Genomic DNA, 25,794 nt, shown 5'->3' on the forward strand with positions numbered 1-25,794 from the left:
CATTTTATTAAAGAGAAAGTATACATGTAAGAGATGAAGTATCATGGCCAAAATCACAACTCTAAATCCAACTCTAAAAGCGTAACGTGTAAGAGATGAAGTATCATGGCCAAAATCACAACTCTAAACTCCTGGATCAGAAATTAGGAATCTGTGTACCAAGTCAAGTTCTTCTAATTTTATCTGGAAACCTGAATATGTAAATCAGTAAATTTGTACAATTCTTATGATATTACTCAAATATGCCAATGTTTATTCCTCAAAGTTTATAGAAATTCCAGTGTTCTAATTGTGTTTCCTTTGCCCCTTTTCTATATAAATAGACAGCATATTTGGATTAAATTTTGGCTCCAACCAAGCTTGTTCCTTTTTTCGTGTCATATTGAAGATGCATGTTTTTAAATTCAATTGTGTGAAGTGTTTGATCACTTTGTATTAAATGACCAAATAATGTGGGTCTGAAATAAAAATCAACTCATTATAAGTTTTCTGAAACACATTTTAAATGTAATGTTGAACATTAATAATTTTAACTTTTCATCTATTTTTACTACTTCTACTAAAATTACAACTACTGTGATCCATTTTATAAAGTTCAATTTCAGGGCTAAAAGGAACACATATGTTAAGGGTTTTGATATAAATAACCAATTTACTCTCCTGAATGGTTATCCTATTGCACTTCATGCTGCCATCAGGAGTATATTACAGACATAACTGCCTATTTTCTTGAACCTTGTAAGCCCTGAGTATCAGCATTCTCCTTAATTTCCAGCAGTCTCATTGTGGGAAAATTGTATCTTATCATCATTGCAAATTTTCTATTTTTTATTAATGCTGAAGCTGAACACTATCATTTACCTGTTAGAGTTCTCATCTTTCCTGATCATCTCTTCATGCTTGTGGTATGAAATAAGAAAAATTAAGAACATAATGTCATCTCATGTAAAATTCCCTTATGAATACTTTGGTTATGATGAGAAGGAGAGACATGCTGTTTAGTAAAACTTGACTGCAGGCTCAAGGAAGTCAGTACTTTAATGTGGAAGAGACTTGAGCATATATATAAGCAGAAGGAAGAAGCCAGGGTTGAGAAAGAGTTAAAGCTATAAAGGACATAGGGTTTAACCAGTGGGCCAAGGCTATGGGAGGACTGGTATCAGAGTTGAGGTAGAAGGAAGAGCTATGAACAGGAGGGGCATTTCTACTTTTGAACAGGTGGAGGTAAGCTAAAACAAATGTCAATGTAGATAAATTGTAGGTAGTAGAGGGGCTTTGGAATTAAGAGCAGTTGGATTTATATTTTCATCTGCTGAGAAAAGGAGATACAGTAAGAGATTTGAAGAGTGGCACAGTGGGTTGAAATAACTGCTGGAGGGAAAGGAAGATGGAACTGACAAAATTCAAATAGAAAAGGTATTGTATTTGGCTGGAATTGGAAACCACAAATTTAGGTAGGCGTCAAGAAAGTATGTGTTTGTAAACTTTGTACCAGTTGTAGGGCTTAGAATTCCTGGTGTGGGAACACACAAGGCTGATTAATGGAACTTTCCAGGGAATGGAATTTTCAAGGCAGCTGCATAGCTATAAGAGTGTTATAAAAGCATATTAGGTCAATATTTTAACATTAAAATAAATTGTGAAATAATTTGTGGCTTCTTGATTTTCTTTAATTGGTAAAAAATTTTTTCTACTATGTAACAGAAAAAAACAGTAAGCTTGATAATTAAAAATGTATTAGTCTTTTGTAGTTTAAAACAGTCTTTTTTAAGTAAACTCACTCTCTCGGGTGAATGTTTAGACTCTTAGGTTCTCCCCCTTCTTCCTTCAACCCATGGAGTCTGGGGAATAAGAAAGACACTGACCTCTGATATCTTTCTCTCTTCCACTTTCTCCATTAGTTTATGAAAAGATTCCTCCTTTCCTTTTCTTGGTGATGGAGTCTCTCTGTCACTCTGTCATAACCTCCTCCTTCTTTCTTTTGTGGACTCTATTTTTTTTTTCTAGCCACCATGTACATGTCTTCTTGTAATCATATTTCTTGGCAACCTGGCCTCATAATTTGGCCTGAATTGTTGAAGGGCCACAAGGAAATATGACTGACAAGAAGAATAAAAATATTTAACACATATGCCAAATATACTCATTAGAGAAAGTACTACATTAATACCTTCTCATTTAAATATTTGTAAATGTCTTAAAATTATTTCATGGTAGGACGATGGAATACCTTGCTGTCTTTCAAAAGAAGATGTAAATGTTCCTGCAGATGCTACATAATTCACAGAATCCCCTTAGGGAGGTTGATAGGAAGACTCAGTATAGCCCCAAGAGAGTGGTTGATGCGTGTGAGAGATCCCACAGTATTTCAGATCCTGCATTCCTCATCTCTCTTTCAGATAGATAGATAGACAGACAGACTTTATAGATATTTAAGATATATAGATGAAGATATCTTTCAAAAGGCACTGTTTTTCCAAGAAGGCAACATTTTTAGAATTGTAAACTCATCATCAAACTTTTATATTGCCCAATTCTCTAACGTCTTTTCTTCTGCTATCTTGGCTGTTTTCATTTTAATCACTTCTCCCAGATATATTGCCCTTTGATATTCAAATAATCTATTTATTATCTTTAATTAAATTCTATTTAATTTTTTAATTCTACTGTGTGTTGTCTATACATTCTTTCAGTTGACCATTATGCAAGGCAAGGTATCAAAAAGATTATATTTGAGGGATCTATTCATATCTGAATCTATGCCAACTTAAAAAAGTAATGAGATAGGGAGGCTAGAGAGGAGATGGCCTAAACACCTGGAGAATACTAGAGATGTGTCCAAAGCACACCATTAATGAGTCCCACGAGGACCAGAATGCTACAGAAAAGCTTTCAAATAGCATAGAAAACTAGGATTTGTTATGCATCCACTATGTACCACACTTAAGCTCTATAAATGTGACTATACCCAATCTTTACAAAATGACTCTTGGAGGTTTTGTCAATGTGGAACCTGAGGCTTAGAAATTTCCTAAAGCCATGCAGTGGGTAAGTGATGGAACAGGTTCTTGAACTCATCTTCTTCAGGACCACCTCACAGTCTTTCTAAGTTGTCTGCTTACAGATGGTGCTTTAAAAGCCCCATACTGGATTAACAGATGCAAACTATTATATATAGAATGGATAAACAACAAGGTCCTACCGTATAGCACAGGGAAGTATATTCAATATCCTGTGATAAGCCATAATGAAAAAGAATATGAAAAAGAATGTATATATACATATAACTGAATCACTGTGCTGTACAGCAGAAATTAACACAACATTGTAAATCAACTATAGTTCAATAAAATAAATTTTAAAAAATAAATAAAAAAATAAAAGCCCCATACTGATAAGGCTCTAAAGAAAGGCACTTGCCCTTCTTTTTGCTTCCTCCCCCCAGATCTCAGGGAAAGAGGCCTCCCTGCATCCTATCAAAGGACCTCAAGAAATGCCCCTGACTACCACTCCTTTCACATTTTCTCAGCTCTTCGGGACTCTCCTTTCTCTTTTTCACATTGCCATCAGACCCTAGCTCACATATGCTCGGATTTCCCATCTTGGCCGCCTTATTCGGCCAGGACACATTCCCTTCCTCAGCGACTGGTATCCATGGACTCAATTCCCACAATCCTCTCTCGTCAGTAATTATGCCCTCCACCCCAGCCCCCTACTCTTAAGTTTCCTTCCTACTTAGCTGGAAGTAAAAGTGTAAAAAGGGAAGGTAGCTGTGAGTAGGAAGCAAGCATCTGAGTTGAAACATTAGAAATTAGGGCCCAGTGTATACCTTAAGAATTTAAGGACCCATCTCCATTATATGTATGTGTGTGCCCTTGTTCATATAACCGTATTCCACACCTGCTACTTTATATGCTTGCTAATGTCAGGGGTTATATTAACTCATAGTTTTGCTCCTAACTAAATGAGTATTTCAGTGTTGGCATGTATGTTGATAAAGCAGGAGTTGAATATTCAGTCACTGTTTATTGAGCATCTGTTTTGTGCTGAAAACTGTCATATGTACATTTCAAAGCTACCTCATGTGTGGGATATACGTACACACAAAAATATATACACATTGCATTTTGATTTTGTGTGGTATTCTACTTGTGAAATATCACCATGGGTTATATACCTAAAAGTTGCATAAATGAATGAAGCAGTAATAGATGTATGCAGAGTAGTTGTTTTGATTATTTCTGTTAAAGTAGCTGTAGTCTTGAGATTATTTGATCTTTTACTTAATACAAATTTAAATGCAATATTAGTGATTTGATTCAAATGTTTAAGTATAAGTGGATTCTTTTCCAGACATTAGTAGTTTTATTGAAGAGCAGAACAGAATAACAGCAGGGATAAAGGTATGCATACCAGTTAACATATTAGTTTTACAAATATCAACTTCCATTTTGAGGGTTGATAAAATATAAACAAGGTACTATGTTGAATTGTTGTTGACTCAGGTTGATTATGACCATGGTGTTCACTAGTAATATAGTAATAAAGCAAACAATATAACACAGTTACGATAAGTTAATCACACTTACGGGATATGGAGAGGCAATACCCAGTGCATTTGATTTCACATGTTTGAATTAGTTTATGAAAATCTTGCCCCTGGAGGCCCTCTGAATCTTATCTGAAGTACCTCCAGAGTTGAATAAATATTTATGTTAAATATGTAGTGATCATTGTACATTGCCAGTCAAGGTGTGCATAGCTTAATACATAAGAGAGAGAAATAGGTGTAAGAAAAAGTCCCACGCTCTCAAAATCTCTCCCAAATTCAGACAGTCAACTATTTAAATATTTGAATTAATAAACCACTGGGAGATTTGAGATTGGTGGGCAGGAAAGTTGGAGTATCAAATATATAACAGTCTATTTATACCTTAGTTTAATTGGATTATTTGTCTTAGTTTGATTTGCTCATAACAAATAGCTAACACTCATACTATGGAAAAGTAGACGTGAAATTACTGTTATCGCCACTTTTCAGACAAGTAATCTGAGACTCAACTTGCTTATAATTACTTTAATTATTTTTAGATACTGTTTGGGAGCCTTAATATTTGGAATTCCTTTTTTCTCACTTAGTAGCTTTCAAAATTCAGTAAGCAGTAATTGGAAACTTATCAAAATTTAGATTCTCAGGTTCACAGTTACTCTGATTCATTACGTCCGGGGTAAGACCCTACCATCACAAGTTATTCCAATGTAGGTTGTCAGAAGACAGCACTTTCAGAAATATTGCTCTTTACACAATGGTCTTGTAATATATTTTAATATCATACACCTCAATTAGTAAATATTTTTCAGCATTCACTTCAGTGTATGCATATTTACTTGTGAAATATTTACATATAGCATCATCACCTCATATATTTAATGTCAGTAAAGCTTATCTCCTTTCCATAGAGAATTAACTATAATTTATAATGTTTCCCCCATGACCCAGTAGTTCAACTTACACAAATCCCATTTTAAAGATAACAAAATGTGCTTCCATTTAATTAAAGCTATAGGAAATTTTTTTTGCATTTAGTCTTTAGTCCCTCCCCACAAGACACAACTTTTTATTTTGAAAAATGTCACACCTACAGAAGATCATAGTACAATGAATAGTCCTATATTTTTCATACAGATGCATCTATTTCATCATTGGTAACTTTTGTGGAACTTGCTTTATATCCTATCTCTATCTGTAGGTATATAATTTTGTCTCTAAAGTATGTATGGCCTTAGAAAAAGGACTTTCTCCAACATAATTGCAATGCCATTGTCATACACTAAGATTTAACCTAGATACATTAATATTTTTAAAATATTAAATATCCACAGTAAAACTTCTCCAATTGTCCCAAAAATGTTCCTTATAACTTTTAAAAATGTTATCTTTTTTCCAGTCTGGGATTCAATCAAGGATTATTCATTTCATTTGGTTTCCAATCTCTTACATCTCATTTAATCTAAAAATTCCCTCCTACCTTGTTTTGTCTTTTAAGGTATTGGTAATTTGGAGAGTCCAGGCCAGTTGTCTTGTAGAATATTGCATGTTATGGATTTCTTTATTTTTTTCTGTACAAAAATTTCTTTGTCTTTATTTCATATTATATATCTTGGAGGTCATATGATATTAAAAACTACCTAAATATATTTACAGCTCCATAATGTTACACTGCATTGATGTACTTTGATTTATCTTATCTTTGTTTCTTCATTATTCAATTCAGGTTAAACATTTTGGTAAGAATATCACATATCGTGTACTTCTCATTGCAACATGTCCGGAGACACAAAGTCCCATTATTGGGGATACTAAGTTTATTCACTTGGTTAAGGTTGTGTCTGCCAGATCTTTATATTGTAAAGATTATCTTTTCCCTTTATAACTAATAAATAATTTGGGGGGGGTGTGATAATTTGAGACAATGTGAATAACCTCTTCCCTTACAACCCTTCATTTGATGGTTTTAATATCCTTTCAGATATGCTACCAGTATCAATTATTATGTCCATTATCCTTGCTATTTTTTATTAGCTGAGATTTTTAAATTAAAGAAAAAAGCTTTTTCTCTGCTTCTCGCCTCCCCCCAACTCTCTTTATTTTTAAGTACGAGTACAGATTCATGGATTTTTTTAATCTTGTATATTTCAGCATTTATTGTTTTCAAATCCCCATCACATTATCATATTTAATCACTGAACATTTAATTTATAAAAATGTGAGGGGACCTAAATTCAGAAGACACAAGCTGTGTGACCTTGGGTAAGGAACTTTTATTTTTTTGGCTTTTGTATCTCCTAACACTGGGGGAGGTACCAGGTAATCTCTGAGTTTGCTTCTAGCTGGTGATTCTATGATTCTTTGACCACTGCATGTGTATTGTTTGATGGCCCACTCTTTATTCAGGGGAGGCTCCTTGATTTCTATCATTATCATTATATTTCTGAGTAATGTCCCTGAGTTTGGAAAAACAAAAACAAAGCCAGATGTTAACAGAAATGACTTTGACACCTACCTCTTCCTTCTCTGGATTTCTCTGTATCCAGATCTCTAGGAGGAACTTGTGGCTCTTATGAGTAATTCAAAAATACTAGAGCTAATATTTGTATAAATCCATAGCTATTATATCAATAGAAAAGAATAATCTCTCACTCCTTTTCCTTTTTCTTCTTGCATTGAAGACTATTGAACTTTTTTGACGCATTTTTGAATTATAGCAAATTTTTATGGTTTTTGAAAAGACATTAATTCAAAGAGTAGTGCCAGAGGGACTTCCCTGGTGGTTCAGTGGTTAAGACTCTGCGCTTCCACTGCAGGGGGCATGGGTTCTATCCCTGGTGGGGGAAGTTCCACATGGCCTACTATGCGGCCAAAAAAGAAAAAAGAAAAGAGTAGTGCCAGAGCAGACTGGGAAAAGACAGTTCCAGACCTTTTTCTTTTTTATTTCTTTCTATTACTGATTCCCTTATGGTCCAAAGAACACAATCTGTATGATTTAGAGTATTTTAAATTTGTTGAGGTTTGTTTTATGACCCAGTATATGGTATCTCTTGGTGAATGTCCCATAGGACTTGAAACAAATAAGTATTCTTCTGTTGTTTTATGGAGGGTTTACATATCTCATTCAAATTCTCAGTTAATTTTGTTATTTGGGTCTTCTGTATCCTTGCTGATTTTCTGACTAGTAGTTTTACCTATCACTTGGTGAGAGGGGGATATTAAATCACACAACTATAATGGTATATTTATTTCTTCTTTCCCCTCTATTGAATTTTGCTTCATATAAGTTGAGGCTTTGTTATTTGTTATAGACACATTAGTATTATATGTCTTCCTGGTGTATCCATATTTTATAATTATGTATTGCCCCTCTTTGTCTCTAGTAATTTTCTTTTCTCTGAAGTTTGCTTTACAGGATAGTGATGTAACCATTTTTGTTTTTTAAAATTAACATTTTCATGGTACATCTTTTATCATCCTTTTTCTTTCAAACTACCTATGTCATTAAATTTGGAGAAGTCTATTTTAGACAGAACATTGTCAGACCATGTTATATATAAATATTTCAACTCTACCCTGGCTAGCTACCCTTTCCCTCAGCCTGCTACCCCAGCAAGAGAATTGGAGAGCCGCCTGTTTCTACCAAGCAAGAGATAGAAGATCAGCTCCCCTCCCCTTTATTTTTCGGCCCCCCTTAGTTGATCTGGGTTGGAGACTTGTTCAGTGCCTTGTCCAGTATATATGAGAGGCAGTATGGAAACCTGGAAACTCACCACCATGTCGTTCCTCAAGTCCCAAGGTCCCTAAGCAGGCTGCCTTCTTTCATATTTCAGAGTCTCCCCATCCTTGTCTGTTGTGTGTTATGTCTGGCAATTTTTATTTGTAAGAGGGGGAGCCTAGGAGGAATGGGGCTACTTCATTTTTGTGGATTTTTATTATTATTCTTTTGGACACTCCCTAATTTGGCCAGTGGGACCCTTTACAAGACAACCCCTAAGTCCTTTTGATCGTCTTCGTTAGTTTTTGAATATTTTGTTACTTTCTGGCAGTATAAGATGTTCTAGTTTCACCTAGCACTCAACTTGCTGTAAAACTAGAATTCGGCATTTTTCAGTGGTTTGCTATACAGAGACAAGGTATTCAGTGTCCCAGATATGGGCACTAGACGTGCTCATTGCTGCTAGGATATTCCTTTCAGGGGACAGAACAAAGAAGTATAATTATTAAAATAATTATTAAAGACAATTATCTCATACTGATACCTCCTATTCCAATCCTACACCATAGGGTTCTTCCTCAATTCACCTCACTTTCTCTTCTCCCATGTGAAAAACCTCACTCCCAACACATCAATTCAGTACCCATTTGCTCTATCATACCTATATACCCCTTATATTTTCTAAATTACTATATTCTTAACTACCAAAAAAAGAGAGAGAGAGAGAGAGAAGAAAAGAAAAAGGAACTGAAAACTACTAAATCTAAAGCTATCTTTGCAGTTGATTTTTCCTCCTGGAATATATTATACTACAATAGAACAGTCAGAGAACTATGGCCAAAATATTCTTTAATTAATTCTTTATTCTGTATAGTTTTGTTGTCAATTTATATAAAGATGGATTCTTTAATTTTTAACTTGAATTCAGTTTTAGCTTTGCTTTTTCACACTTTCTAAATTTATTTTTGAATTTGTAAAACACGTATTGTTCAAAACTCAAAGCTATGTAAAATGTTCTACTTAAAGAAATCCCATTCCCATAACTCAACCATCCACCACTTTCTCAAACAATCATATAGATGACCATCATCATTTGATTCTGATTTATCCATACTGTGTTTATTTTTGCAAAAATGAGTATATATGAATAAATGCATATGTACACACATGGTTCTGTTTCATTCTCTATCTTACACAAAGGTAGAATACTGTATAATTTCTTTTGCACCTTGCTAACTCCACCTAATTATATGTCTGGAATCCTAGTAAAATAGTTAATAGACATCTTTCTCATAGATTTTTATGATTTTTTAGTACCTCAGTTTTTTTCCTGCACTATTGTTTATACACAACTAGTCTCCAGTGCATGGATCTTTTCATTATTTCTAATAATTTGCTATACAAATACTGCTATGCAAATAATGCCTTTGTATATTTAAGCTGTATTTCTACAAGTAGTATTGATGGGCAAAATGGTAAATATATATACAATTTTACTATATGTTACAAAAATCCCCTTCTTAGAAGTTGTGACACTCCCATTCCTTTCCAAGGCATCAGCTGATATCTAGTTCAATATACTTAAAATTATAAATTTCTGTGCTGACAGAGATTTTTACTTTTTATACATGGTAGCACTAAAAGCAAGTACATGTTATGTAGCCCATAAGCACGTTTTGAAAAATTGATTGATTTTTGCATATATTAGTTTAAATTATTAACATTGCAAAAGTGTATATTTATACATGTATAAATATTAACTACTACAATCCATTTTTATGTGGTAGGTTCAAACAGGCTCTCAGTAATATCTTTTATTTGAATAGTTTAAATTAAAATTCCAAGAATTTATGAGTTGATTTTATATTTTTTGAGTATTATAGAGAAAATCATTAATAGTGTTGAATGTGTTCTTCAAAAATGCCATTTAAATCTCATCTTAAAATGTACTTTGAAAATGATCATCTCAGAAATTTCCCATTAGAAGGAAGTTTTGATTCTGTTTCAATCTCCACTGATGTTTTCCCTCTTGAATGTGACATTGAAGTGTAATATCTCTTTATATATTTTTTTTTGATTAGGTCAGGAGAAGCACAAGCGTCTTGTCCTGGCTCCATACCGGGACAGCTTCAAGCTTAGTGGTCTGAGTCACACAAAAGGTACAGTATTTCTGCCTTATCTTCTGTCATTCTATATGCTATCGCATTTCAGAGATGATGAAATATATGTCTTGTTGTCTTAATAAATATTTAATGAAAATTAAATGTACAAGTTAAAAATTTTGACACAAATTTTAGTAAGTTGATAGAAAAACATGGAGAGTATAACCTTTACATATAGTCATTATATCTTCACTTTTTTTTTTCATTCCTTATCGCATGAATACAACTTGCAAAAAATCTTATCTCTGAGATTGTGAATGGTTGAGTGTCATGCCACTTAATACATAACTGTGTGAGTCAAAGAAGATTTTGGAAAATTAAAAATACCTAGTGTGCTAAAGCTGCTCGCACTTATGAAAATAATTCCATCTTTGCAAAGCTGACAATTCCCTGAAAATGTATTATAGGGTGTACATGTATTAGTAATCCCAGCTGCATATTGATGAATAGGAAAAAAAAAATCTAAGGCATAAGAAATAATGAATTTGCTTAGAAATCTAAAGCTCACAAAATATGAATTTGCTTAAAATACTTTTCATTACAAAAAACTAATCATAATAATTATTGTACATATAAAATACAAATTATCTTAACATAATTATTACAAAAATAATAACTAAAATCAGTAACTACTACTAACATTCCAATATAAGTGGGTTCATGACTTTCGTTTATATTTACTATAGTCATTTTTATTAGCATCCTGAACCTCATTAATTTATTTCATTTGATACTCACAACAACTCCATTGTATAGGTGTTATTATTATTATTATTGAATCAAGGAGATTGCAATTCAGAAAAATTAACTTACACAAAATCAAAACAGTTGCTTACTGGCAAAGCCGAACTACCATATGTCTGATTTCAACATCTTTGTTTTCTCTTTCTTTGCAATGTATTAAAAGGAGTATGAACTGCAGTTCACAAAAGAGGAAGTACCGCTGTCCAAATAATGACTGAAAATATGTTCAAAGTCCCTAATATTCAAATAGATCTTGATTTAAATGATAGCCAGCTAAGTTTTCTTTTTCCTTTTTAAAAAAATTTTTCTGTTTCAATTAAACTGTGATGAAATTGGAACAAACACTGATTAGTGGAGTATAAATCACTACATAATTTCTGAAAAGCACTTTGTGTAATGTATATAAAGAAACTTAGACATTATCACGTTTTGGACCCAGTAATTCCAATTCCGGTGAGATCTTTACAAGAAATAATCAAAAGATGGATTATTTATCCACAGAGATGTTTGATATTGAATTATTTATAACAGCAAAAAATTGGAAATCACCTCAATGCCAAATAACAACTTTGTTGTATTTGTAGTAACTATTTATATGTCTGCTTATATTTTAATTTTACTTATCCATTAAATATATGAGACATTTTCTTTTTTTTTTTCATTTTTTCCATTGATTCTGCACTTTCAAAGCCTTTCTACATTTGAATCAATTGAAACTTCACCTCTATTTTCTTTTTTTCTTCTCCTTTGTTTATAATGGGGAAAGAGTTATAGGTAGGTAGGTATCTTTTTCATTTGTTCCTTTAATTCATCCAGATTTTGCTTTTTTGCTCTGTAATTACAATCTAATTTGATTCCCCCTTAATTAGCAAGATTTCCATCTTTTAATTGAATAATAATTATTATTCTGTTGTTATTTATTTTTGCAATGTGACATCCTATATTCAATCATCTGTACTCTGTTACATAGATCTGTATTTCCGGTCTTGTTCCAGTGCCATATGGTTTAAATCCTACAGGTTTATGTTTTCTTATTTTATTTCTATTTTCTCATTATCATTTAAATCATTTCTTTCCTTTTATCATCTATTTATCCTTCTGGAAAAAAATTTAGAGCAACTTTTTAACAAGTTCTGAAAAGTCCCAGTAAACATTTGATTGAAATTACATTAAACCTATAGACAAATTTGGGAAGAACTACATCTTTACAATATTTAATCTTCTTATCCATAACCACTTATTTCCTCAATATTTTTGAGCACAGTATTTATAAATATTAATAAAGTTCATTTTTCCATGAAAAAAACATAAAGTTTCCAGTGGCAGTACTTTTATTTAAATAATACAAATAATGGGTAAAGGTGGTCAAGAGGTAAATAAATTAATAAAATGGCAGGGAATCATTCACTCTAAACATAGAGTATGGGAATTATGGAAATTATTGTTTCTTTTACCAAAGTCAACAATCTTATTGCATTAGTTTATAAAATTTTCATCTTTGTTTACTAATTTTGGACTACTTATATATTGAAATGACTGCTTATTTTTTGTTTGTTTGTTTCTTTTTAAACTCCTGGTTCTTTATTCTGCAGCAAATGATTTTTAAGATATTTCCAAATTAAAAACTAACTAAATAATCCAGTTAGCAATTATATGTAATGTAATTTCTATGCAACACAGAGACCAACATTTTGTGTTCCATTTAAAAATTTTCAAATTTGAAAAATTATAAATGTACTTTCTTTTTTTTAAATTTTGCTTTGTATATTTTAAGGCAATGCCGTTTGGTACATAGATATGTATTTATTTTTTAATATTTATTTATTTATTTGGCTGTGCCAGGTCTTAGTTCAGCATGTGGGATCTTCATTGCCATGTGCGGGGTCTTCGTCGTGGCATGCGGGATCTTTAGGTACGGCATGCGGAATCTTTAGTTGCAGCATGTGGGATCATTAGTTGCAGCATGTGGGATCTTTAGTTGAGGCATGTGAACTCTTAGTTGCGGCATATGGGATCTAGTTCCCTGACCAGGGATCGAACCCGGGCCCCCTGCATTGGGAGAGCAGAGTCTTAGCCACTGGACCATCAGGGAGGTCCCTAAGCATACTTTCTTAATTATAATTTATATTGTTCTTGCTGTCTTCAAATGGTTTTCAAATTTAATGCCATCTTTGCTTTATTTTTCAACTAGCAATGGACAACCCTGGCTGTGCAGTGGGTTGACAGTTCCAAATATATTCTCTGCTTCTGTATATAATAAAATCTCCAGAGGGGTTTGTTTATTTTCAAGAAATTTGTTATTTGCTCTGGTATTCTTATATGTTATAATATTAGTGTTATGGATATCCCTGATGATTTGGGGAGCATAAACAGTAAGGGTACAACAGAAATGGGATCTCTGTTTCTTACACTGCTATCGACATTTTTAGACACTTTGGGATTCATTGACCATATTGTAAAAATTGCTTCTAGGGAAAATCTCATATACCATATAAAGCATTTGTATCCTTAAAACTAAGTCTTTCTACATCTACATGATCTCAGGTGAATTGATTGAGTGGAGAGGTTCTAAACTTGTATCATCCAGTTTGCCAAGTAATGTGACAGTGCATTCAGTTCAATTCAGTTAAGTGCTAGGCATTAAAGGGAAACCAAGTGATAGCTGGTAAGACTAGTATATATTCCTCAAATGTGAATGCTGCTGCTTCAGTCCATGGTAAGCTGGTCTATGCATCATCCAGTCACAGCCTGACTTTACCAACATTTTGCTCTATATATGACAAAAGGACATGGATAAAAATAATTTCTGCAAATACTCCTCATATTAACTTCTTTCTGAAATTTTAAGTTCCTTTGCATTTATGAAATCCCTTAATAAAAATGGATGGGTGGGCGGGTGGGTGGATGCATCGATAGATGGACAGATGGATGGATGGATAGATACATACATAAATACGTACATACATACATACCAAGACAAGAACTCTAGCCATTGACACTACTTTTTTTACATTGGAAAAAGATGTTCACATCCATTTCATTCCTCCAAGGAAACATTTTTGTTTTCCTACAATTTTTCTTCCTTAGAATGAGTTCCATACTAGGCTATAGATAGCTAAATACTTCATTTTGTTTTTAGTAGTTTCACTGTTATTTTCATTATCTTTCTTTCAAAACTGGTGACAGAAACTAGGCAGGAGTTTAAAAAAAAAAAAAAAAAAAAAAGGGTCTTCCTGTCAGCGAAGAATCTTAACCTGCCAGGTTTTCAGTTTGAAGCTCATTCTTGTCTACACATCTAATTAGGTCGAGTAACCAAAAATGAGACACGAGTATAGGTGAATTGTGATCTCAGAAGCCATCCTTCTACAACGCTGATACATGTATAAGAGTTGCAGTGTTCCTTTTCTCTTTTACTAGGAAGTAATCAAATGTCACTGAAGCCAAATCAAGATTAAACTCTTGAGAAAAAAATCTTAGCTGAAACATTTTCCTGGGTCCTCTGACTGTGATAGTTTAAAAAAAAATGGGGGCGGGTGGATTAGCATTATTATATATCATAGTGTAGCGCTGGAGAGTAAGGTACTAGTTTACAAATCTATATATGTATAAAATTAGATGTAGGACTTTAGTAAAGGAGTCAAGCTGCAGGGATAGGGCATTAGACTTGCAGTGTGAGAATCTGTGTTCTAGTTATGACTGTAATGTGGAAAAGCTGTGTTAGCTTGAGCTGGTTTCTGTACTCTCTAGACCCTGTTTTGGACATCAGAAGAAATGAAAATCAGTTTCACCTAATAGGATATTTTTTGAAGAACAAACGCAGTTGTGCATGTGAAGAAATGTCTAAACACTAAAGGTATATACAAGTATTGTTTATTAGTATTACTTGTATAGGTGACAATAGGTAAACCCAAAGGTGGATTCCTGATTTTCTTCAGTTTTAGATGAAACAAGACCTAGTACACTGCCAGTACATGCCAGGAAATATATTTCTGAAAAATGAACAAAGAAATACATAGCAGTTATTTTTCTTCTGAAATCCATTTGTTCTTTAGGTGACACAGTTATGAGACAAATGATTTTAATTTTCATCAACTACTCATTGATGAAACAGTCTTGTTACCTTGGTGAATACCTTTTCTAGAAAAGGATATCTTACAGGACAGTAGATATCTATTTCTGTATTTATATCCATATTTTAAGAGTATCCAACTTTGTAGATATCTATATCTATAACTATATTTAAAAAATAATTCAAACTTGTTCTTCCTTTTGATATCCCTAATCCTTTACGTATTCTATTCATTCAACATTTTAATTTTAAAAAATCAGCAAATTCATATACCACTTTCACAAATTTTGGCATTCCCTTGTATCACCTATATAATAATTTACCTAATTGTATTTTAATAGAAAGCAGTGTCACTTGTCATGAGCAGTAGCAATGTACTCTGTTCCAGGAACTATTTTAAGCACTTTACAAATATTAATTCATTTAGTCTTCACAACAACCCTATGAGATAGATTCTATTAATACCCCTATGTTAGAGATGAGTATACTGAGACGTGTAGGAGTTATATCCAAGATCACACCCACAGTATGTGCTGGAGCTTGTGCTTGAATGTAGGGCTTGGGCTCTTACTCAACTACAAAATACTGTTATAAATAGAAGACAGCTTTAAAACGTCAATCAGTAAATAATAAAATAAAAATTTTAAATATCTGTCCAACTTTCACTCAGAAGTATCTTAAATGTCACTGTTGCAAAAAAGGTTTTCCTGGGAAGCAGTCTCTGAGAAGGAGGTGAGCATGCAGGAATTGTATTAGGGAGAAGTGTATGAGGATCAACAGTACTGGGGGAAGAAGAGGATGAAGCAAAATTGAACAGAGGGAGGTGGGGACGAAGGTGTCATTTCACACCCTGGCAAGCACCAAAACTAGGATAGTTCTTCAGAGTTTCCCCAATTTGGGATGAGGAAGCCAGGATTTTATATCTCATTTCCTCACCCACAACCCTCCCACCCCCCATCCCATCAATCCATCATGAAATGTAGTCTAATGCTGGAAAGGAGTTTAACCTTGGTCAGGTGACTCTCTTCGGCTGAAGGCAATTCTCCCAGAAAGTTGATATCTAGGTACTGTATACTGGCAATAATCTTAATAGCTTGGGACATAAAGTCATGAAGATATGTTCCTCTTTTTACTAGAAGCATTATTCAGTTTTCCTGATACTTTTCTCAATAATTTTAAATATGATAAGATATCAGAGTCAAGGTTCATTTTATTCATTATGTGTACCTAATTGTCCTAGCACCATTTAAAGAAAAAGCCATCCTTTCTTAAATTGCAGTGACACTTTTCTCCTAAATCCATTGGCAGAATGTGTATGAGTCTCTTTCTGTACTCTATTCATTTCTAGTTGCCTATTCATATATTTTTGCACCAATACCATATGTCTTAAATACTATAGCTATATGGCAAGTCTTAACATGTAGTAACGTAAATCCTTCAAATTTTTCCTCTTCTTCAAGATTTTCATAGTTATTCTAGATCCTTTGCACTTTCATAATAATTTCAGAATCAGCTAGTTAATTTCCAAACACACACAGGAACACAGATACACACACATACCCCCGTGAGGACTTCGAATTGTATTGAAACTATACATTGATTTGGGGGCAACTGGCATCTTAGAAATACTGACTTATTGAGTCTTTCAATCCAAGAACATGGTGTTTCTCTCCACCTAATTTACCCAAATGGCTATCTATTTCTTCAAGATTTATTTAAAAGCCCATCTTATCCCTACTGATTTGACATGCCAACATTATCATAGACTGCCATATGTACTTGGGTTCTTTCTGGGTTATCTCTACTATTCTACTGATCTGTCTTTTAGAGCCAAAACTACACTGTTTTAATTAGAGAGGCTTTATAATGTGCTTTAATACGTGGTGAAGATGGCTCTCTCATATTGCTTTTCCTTTCTAAGATTTTATTGGCTGTTCTTCCCTATTTATTTATCTGTAGGAACCTTATAATAAACTTGACTACCTCCAGAGAAAACCTGATAGAATATTTACTGGAATTAAATTTATAATTTAAATTATAACTCTATACATGTAAGAAGAAATGACATTTCTGTGATATTGAATCTTTGTATCAATGTCATTTTATGTATTTTCACTAGTTCAGCAGCTTTGTGCCTTCAAAAACATTTAAATTTTATTTTTTAAATGTTTTTTGCATGTGTTCTAATGGACAAATCATGCTTAAAACCACTTTAGATCACCTTTTAAAAAAGTGATAGTATTAACAATATATCTCATTATTTTTGTGATATTAGAGCAACAGAAAATATACAATTTGTTGTCACATAATATAAGCTACCTTTATGATCATTTATACTTAATATTTTATTACTGATTTTAAGTGTAACAGCTCACTATTATATTTTCTCTTATTGCTTCCCAGATAACAAAAAAGGCTTTGCTTAAAATAACGCTTTACTCAAGAATAGAAAACCTTTAGTCATTTTAATGAGAAAGGGTAATATAATTAAAAGTACTCATATAATGACTATCATATCGCTTTAGTACTCTTGATATTCCATGATGCAATGGTAAAAGGATTAGCACACTATTCAAAACATTTTACACAGTGTAAATAATTTCTGTAAGGACTAATGAAATTTTATCTTCAATTTAAAAGAAAATATTTAGAGCCTTAACTTAGATTGTTGTCCACAGAGTAATTGCAATGTTAGGGAATCCTACTTCTGGTTAGATAAAGATTCCTGGCAGAAAAGCACATAGGGACGATACATTTAACTGTGTTGCTCTATTTATATTTTTCTTTAAAACATCAGGCCTTGTTTTTCCACATAATTTTCTATATCTAATTGAAACTAATCAGATATGATTTTAGTTAGTGTCATTTTTATGTGACTTTTAAAAATGTCAGTATTCTATTTTAGCTTTATTTAAATATAGATATGTAGGTAGACAGATAAATGTTAGGTAACATCCCCTTCTTTGAAAATTAATGCCTCTGTTGTCAACATGAAGCCATTCAGCTGGCTAATGTAAGAAGTCCATTGGGTTCCATGAAGCAGAACTTTCAGATCTAACATTAATGTTTACATTTGACTTTTTGTAAATTGCATTTTCATAACTTTTGCCAATTTTTAATGATACTACATTGTTTTATATCTGCCATTAATTTGTAAAACTTTTCCATATCATTAATTTAAAAACTTTTTAATTGAAGCACAGTTGATTTACAATATTGTGTTACAGTTGTACCAGCAAAGTGATTCAGTTATATATTATATATATTATGTATTATCTTTCTCTGTCTAACTTATTTCACCTAGTGTAATGCCCTTGAGATCCATCCATGTTGTTGCAAATGGCAAGATTTCATTCCTTTTTATGGCTAAATACTATTCCATTGTATATACCACGTTTTCTTTATCCATTCATCAGTGGGCACTTAGGGCATTGTGCTGGGTTCCCTTTTGTCCACATTTTCACCAACACTTGTTATCTCATATCATTTTGATGACAGCCATTCTAACAGGCATGTGGCTATATCTCATTGTGGTTTTGATTTGCATTAGTGATGTTGAACATCTTTCCAGGTACTTATTAGCCATCTGTATGTCTTCTTTGGAAAAATATCCATTCAGATATTCTGCCCATTTGTGATCAGATTGTTTTGGGGTTTGTGTTTTTTGTTTGTTTGTTTGTTTGCCATTGAGTGTATGGATTCTTTATATATTTTGGATATTAATCCCTTATCAGATATATGATTTGCAAATATTTTCTCCCATTCAGTAGGTTGCCATTTCATTTTATTGATGGTTTCCTTTGCTGTACAGAATGTCTTGACTTCTTTTTCTCCAATTCTCAAACTCTCTTCAGTGACGATTTAATCTTGACAGTTTGACTGAAATTGCCTTTGTCTAGGAAATCATGACTTTTATGTTTCATTATCTGTAGGTCAGTGCTATGTCCTTATCTTACTTTATCTCTCAGTAGCCTTTGGCGTAGTTGTCTTTTTTTCTCCTTAAAATGTTATATTCACTTAGCTTTAGTTTTCCTCCGATGTCATTGTTCAGTTCCTCTAAATCTTCTTTTCTGTCTCTTACCTGCTATCAGAATTCTAGATGTTGGCTTGATTTAGGGCTTATCCCAGTCTCTTCCCCAGTTATAATATCTTCCTGGACTTTTTTTTTTCAGCCTTGTGTATACCATCTATACATGGCCTCTTAATTTATATCTCCAACTCTAAACGTCCTCCTGAGTTTCAGCTGCATGTTTTCATCTTCACATGGATATCTTACAGGTATCTCTTACTAAATATTATGCTTGATATACCTGTCTCCTCACCCATGCTAGTTTATTCCCCAAATAATTCTTCATCTTAGTCAATGACACCATTATTTATCCAGTTTATCTTTCCAAAAACCTAGGAGTCATACTTGATTTCTTTTATTTTCTCATTGCAAATTTCCAGCCCATGAGTAAATACTGATAGCAAAGCCATAAAAATATATCCCATTTCTGATCACTTTTTAGCACCTCCACCCTAGACTATACCACCTGAACTACTGCAACTGCTTCCTGTATTTCAGTCTTATACCCCATACTCTAATCTGCACACAGAAGACAGAGCGATTTCTGGTAAAACAAAAATTGGGTCGTATCACTATGCTGTTTAAAACCTTCCCATGTTTTCCAGTTCAACATTAGGAGGTGAGGTCAGAAAGGCCCGCCATGACCTGGTCCGTGCTTTTCTTTCTGACCTTACCTTCTCTACTCTTTCCCACCCTTCACTGAGCTACTGACTGCATCAACATTCTGAGCCAATTCCTATTTAAGCTTTTACATTGCTCACACTTCTGGTTGCAACACTCTTACCCAACTTCTTGTTTAACTTTCTCCAAATCCTTGAAGCCTCCACTAAACGTCACTTCTTTAGAGAAGTTTTCTCTGAAAGCACCCTCCACTAATTCTCCCTAAATAATTAACTTGAAATCTATTATGCAGTTATCTATTTATTCTCTTCTTTTTCTCCACTAGAAGTTAAGTTCCATGATGGAAGAGATATTTTCTGTCTCATTTCCTACAGTATCCCCAGCAACTAGAACAATTCCTTGCTGAATCCATTTAAATACTAATATTTATTAAGAACTACCATATGCTAAGATCCCGTTCTAAGTTCTATAGATACACAGGGAGCCAAATAGACAAAAATCTCTGCCTTCCTGGGATTTACATGCTCATGGAAAGAGACAGACAATGATCAAATAGGATGGGGGGTGAAATTAGGCAGGGGAAGGGGTTAAAGACAGTCATAGTTGTTGGAGGTGCAGTTTTGAATAGGGTGGCTAGAAAAGTCCTTACCGAAGGGAAAAAGTGAATGCATGAATCAACCTGCACTGACGGCTATAATAAATTGCTGACAGAGTCTTGTTGGAGTCCATGTCATCTATGTCTTACGTAAAACCATAGACTATTTAGCAACTTTATGTATTACAAAAAACAGGAAGAGAAAGTCAGTATGCTAGAATGCCAAATGTATAATTAATCTCAATATTCTACAATGTTTGACTGTGGTCTTCAAGACATAGTATTTTGGAGATCAGAATGTCTCACGTGTGGGTTCAAAGCACGAGTAGCATAAATTGAATACGTGGTGTGTGGCTTGGGAGCACATTGTTGGGTTTGGCTTACCTCTTTCTTTTTTTTTCAATTAATTAATTAATTTATTTATTTATTTATTTATTTTTGGCTGTGTTGGGTCTTTGTTGCTGTGTGCAGGCTTTCTCTGGTTGCGGCGAGCGGGGGCTACTCTTCGTTGTGGTGCGCAGGCTTCTCATTGTGGTGGCTTCTCTTGTTACGGAGCACAGGCCCTAGGCGCATGGGCTTCAGTAGTTGTGGCACACGGGCTCAGTAGTTGTGGCTTGTGGGCTTAGTTGCCCCACGGCATGTGGGATCTTCCCAGACCAGGGCTAGAACCCGTGTCCCCTGCATTGGCAGGCGGATTCTTAACCCCTGCACCACCAGAGAAGTCCCTTCATTCTTGGTAACATACTTTGTAGTAAGATTATCTACAAATGTAAAGTAAATTTCAATCATGATAGTAAAATTGCTTTTCTCAGGTATGAGAATATAGGTAATTGCTATGAACTAATTAGATCACACCTAGATAATTTTGGGTCTATTAAACATGCTGTCTATTAAGATATTAGAAAATAGATTGCTTCTTTGCATGGATATTGCTTGATGAAGGATCCTTTGTCATATCTTAGGAAATGGCTAGTAAATACCTGATAAATAGCTAGACAATTCTACTTGTAGCCAAAACCTCCAACTAGACCTATTGATTGAATTTACACTGGTGCTGCAGAAACCAGACATAATTATACCTGTTAGGAAAGAGTGAAATTGGAAATTTGGAAAATCTTGCATTAAGGATAAAGCAACAGACAACATGTTATAATCTAGGTGTAAGTGGTGATGTCCTAATGGGCAGGTAGTCCATGGAGTTAGAAATTCAAGGACAGTATTTAGAGATCCAGGAAATCATTCATCATAGGTGAAATATAACACATAGCTGAGCTTACCGGTTTTGGACCGCCTAGTAAAGGACCCAGCAGAGACAAGATAGTCAGGATGTTAAGTCCTTGAAAATCTGAATAACTAGCAAGATACTGGCAAACATATAGAACTGGGTCTAGTGCTTGAGGGGATAAATTATAGTGAGCTTGGAAAAATAATTTCTCCAAGTGTGGAAGACAAGAGTTTAATTTTCTGTATCCCTGCTGAGGGCAGAACTTCAACCTGAGACTGGTTAGTTCTAAGCAGTGGAACTAGGGGCTCAAACAAGGAAAAACCTTCTAATTTTGTTTCACTGAGTACCATAAGAAATAGGAATTCCTCATCAGATGATGGGTCCAAATGGTTCCTGAGGGGCCGTCTTGCATAGACTTCTTACAGTATGTTGCTACACTCATTGGGAGGTTATAAATGAGGACCATTAAGTTAGAACTCAAAGATTCTATCATTCTGTATTGGTAACATTAATAAAAACTAATCTATATAGGATCAGGATAATTGTTTTGGAACAATTATGCTAATTTCGATGTTAAGTTTAAAATATTTTCTTAAAAAAATGGAACCCTTTTTTCTTTAGGTGCTAGAAAAGGCATAAAAAAGAAAAATTTAGAATAAAAGTGCTCAGAAGTAAAATGAAAAGTCAATTATATACTTTTCTACTAGTTTTGGAATACAACAGGACGTTAGTTAGAGAGAGAAATTTTGTTTTGTAAATGGAATATACTCTTTCATATTTTACTGGTCTAATGATGTTTTTATTATGTTCGGATCAAGTATCAAGTGCCTGTCTTGGGGAAACCATAAAACATGCTTAAAACTGGGCATTTATCCACATATATGAGATAGAGAAGAAATCAGGGTAAGACTGTTGAAGATCACTGGCACAGAATCCATGGGTATGGAAAAACATACAATGCATTAGCTTCTATGCAAGAGCCTCAAGAGATGGAAACTGTAAATAAATTGTGGAGAGAGAGTAACAGTGGTGACAGCTTTAGCACATTTGGGTCACTTTTGAGAAACAATGCAGTTTTGTAGACTTCACATTTTTGTTTTAATTCTTAGACTCTGATAAGTGAGAACATGTTTTAAGCCATACCTTATGACCTGTTTGGTGCATTCTAAAAAACAAAATTCCTGCTTTATGCTACATAAATATGATATTTCTCATTATGTTTATTTTGTTTGAAAAAATATAATATCAGACTCCAATTCCAGGGTAGGTATTACATTGTCAGTGAAGTTAATTAAAATCTTCTATCACTTCAAACCTTTATTTAATTTAAAGCAAAAAATTCCAGAAATAACCAAGTATGTTGGATAAGAAGAGCTTAAAATGAAAATCAATATGCATCTGTCAAATGTAATCAGAGCTCTGATATGTCAAAAATCCAATTACACCTGAACTGAAATTGTTATTTTTCTTCTTCTTTTAGCTGACACCCCTATTTATATTTAAGTTTAAAAGGAAAATCAGATGGATATAAGTTGTCATGGTCTCCATGTGTAGGAAATGAGTACACAGTCGAAACTCTACTGTCACCAGCTCTGTGGACAAGTCAAAATTTAATCTTACAAAAGGATTAGATTTCTGTTTTTTCAGTTATCTCATAAAAGGAATATGGTGAATGCATTTTAGGAAAACATCCATTCTAGGATTTCCCTATTTTGACTAGGCACAACCATTCATTACCTTTTGCCACTTGTGTTCTTCCTGAATTCTTGTAGCTCTAATTGATTTCTTTTCCTGTAGCAAGTGGGCATGCTCTGAAATCCCTAACCCCTCTATAACAGCAGAAGACGCCAACTTTGAGTGTTATTTATCTTATTATCAAATATAAATGGTGCCGTAATCTTTATCAAAACTTCTTATCAGGAAGAAACTGATAGGAGGAAAATGCAGATGCTGAGACATTTGTCTTGCAGACAAGCACTCAATTCATGAGTACGTTAGCAAATTCAGCATTTGGTATTAGTTTGTTATTTATGAGACCTGAGTTTTAAGAATGCTAAGCTTATATATAGCAAAGTATATGCCTATGTTTAGGTAGTTAGAGAATGTTGAATAATTGATGGATTATTTTTAAGCCATTAGCAAATCCTTATATGTAATGTATATTTGCTAAGTTATCCGTTCTTTTCCACCTCTAAAGTCTCATCCCCATAGTGCAAGTGTGAGATCTTACCACCACCATCTATCTTTCTTTCATCAGGAAGTATATAAGTATGTATTTATCCTTTTTTGTATCTGTTACCATATGAGCACCTGTTCTTCCAGGTCATCCCTCATTCTCACCATTCATATCCCCAGTGGCAGTGTACATCACTTTTTTTTTTTTTCTTAACCACAACTTCCACTCCTTTCTAAATCCTAAAACTTTACCACACCATCTTCTAGAATTTGTGATCTATCGTAAGGAAAATACCCTCTATCCTAAACCTGCTTAGTCTTCCCATGAAAACCACAGTGAAGGCTCTTGGCCATTCCCTCACCCCATGACTAATTTTGCTGATTCCCCATGTGTCCCTGCATGGCATACTGTGCCTCCCGTTCCTAGGGATATGTGAGTATAAAACTTCTTTCTTCATGACAGTCATTTCTGTGTCTGTATGTCTCACCATACCGGATTAAAACAAATCCTGAGTACATTTTAAAACATAAGGTACATATTGATACATTTCATTCAATTAAACATTGATACCTATGGAAAGCAATAAGTTGCGTATGTATATTGAATTACCATTTTAAACAACTAAGAAAATTGTATGAAGTGATAGGCTCAAAAACACTATAAATCAGTTAAAATCCTAAAATATGTTCAAGTAACCCATGGCAACATCACTACAGATAACCTAAGACATTAGAAAAATAAGGCAGTATTATGAACAACTATAAACACAGAAATTCAACAGCTGAGGAGAAACTGATCCATTTCTCGTCAATTCCAAACTACCAAAATCCAGCAAAGATGAAATACATCATATGAGTAGTCATCTATTAAAGAAATTAAATTAATAATTGGGAAACTTCCAAGGCGAAATCTTTAGGCCCAAATGGCATCACTGGCAAATTCTACCAAACATGTAAAGAAGAATTAACACCAATCTTTCTCAAATTATTCCAAGATGGAGAAGAGGAAAAAACACCTTCCAACTTATTCTATGAGGACAGCATTACCCTGATACAAAAACTAGAAACACATCACAGTTAAAGAAAGCTACAGACTAATACCGTTCCTGAAATTAGACACAAAAATCTTCAACAAATATTAATAAAATGAACCCATCAAAATATATAACAAAAAAATATACCCATGAGCATATGGCATTTATTCCAAATGTAAAGGCTGGTTGAACATTTGAAATTTCATTAATGTAATCTACTCTCTTAAAAAGAATAAAGGAAAAAGATCACAGGTCATTCAGTATAGAAAATATAATGTCACCTTCAGTTATGAAACATTGAATACTTTCTCTCTAAAATAGGGAGCAACTCAAGGATGTCACTCTCAGCGTTTATCATACTGTTGGAAGTCCCAGCCAGTGCAATAAGGCAAGTAAAGAAAATGAAAGGCAAATAGAATGAAAGAAAGAAATGAACTGTCCTTATCTTCATATCACATAATTATCTACCAGAAAATCACAAGGAATCTTAAAAAAAAAAAAAAGCTTGTAGACGTATTAAGTGAATTCAGCAAGGTCATGGTAAATAAGAACGACACACAAAGAATCAATCGTATTTATATATATTACCAACGAAAATGTGGAAGCTGAAAGTTAAAATCTAATATTGTTTGTAATCTCTCCAAATAAATAAATTACTTAGAAGTAAATCTAATAGAGCATGTTCAGGACTTGTATGCTGAAAATGACAAAATCAAATGACATTTAAATAAATAGAGAGATACACTCTCTTCATGAATTGGAAGACTCAATATAGTAAAGATGTCAGTTCTATCCCACTTGATTTATAGGTTTAATGCAATTCCAGCCAGGAT

General features: G+C 33.6%; 1 protein-coding gene across 1 annotated transcript in view; it reads left to right on the plus strand.

Moving 5' to 3' along the window:
* CFAP47 (cilia and flagella associated protein 47) overlaps positions 1-25,794 on the plus strand; it is a 487,004-nt gene that overhangs the window by 376,031 nt on the left and 85,179 nt on the right. The window contains 1 exon segment of the mRNA XM_059910362.1: positions 10,349-10,426. Within this exon segment, the coding sequence (XP_059766345.1) occupies positions 10,349-10,426 (78 nt within the window).

Source organism: Balaenoptera ricei, chromosome X (assembly GCF_028023285.1).
Source record: "Balaenoptera ricei isolate mBalRic1 chromosome X, mBalRic1.hap2, whole genome shotgun sequence".
Classification (NCBI taxonomy): Eukaryota; Metazoa; Chordata; class Mammalia; order Artiodactyla; family Balaenopteridae; genus Balaenoptera; species Balaenoptera ricei.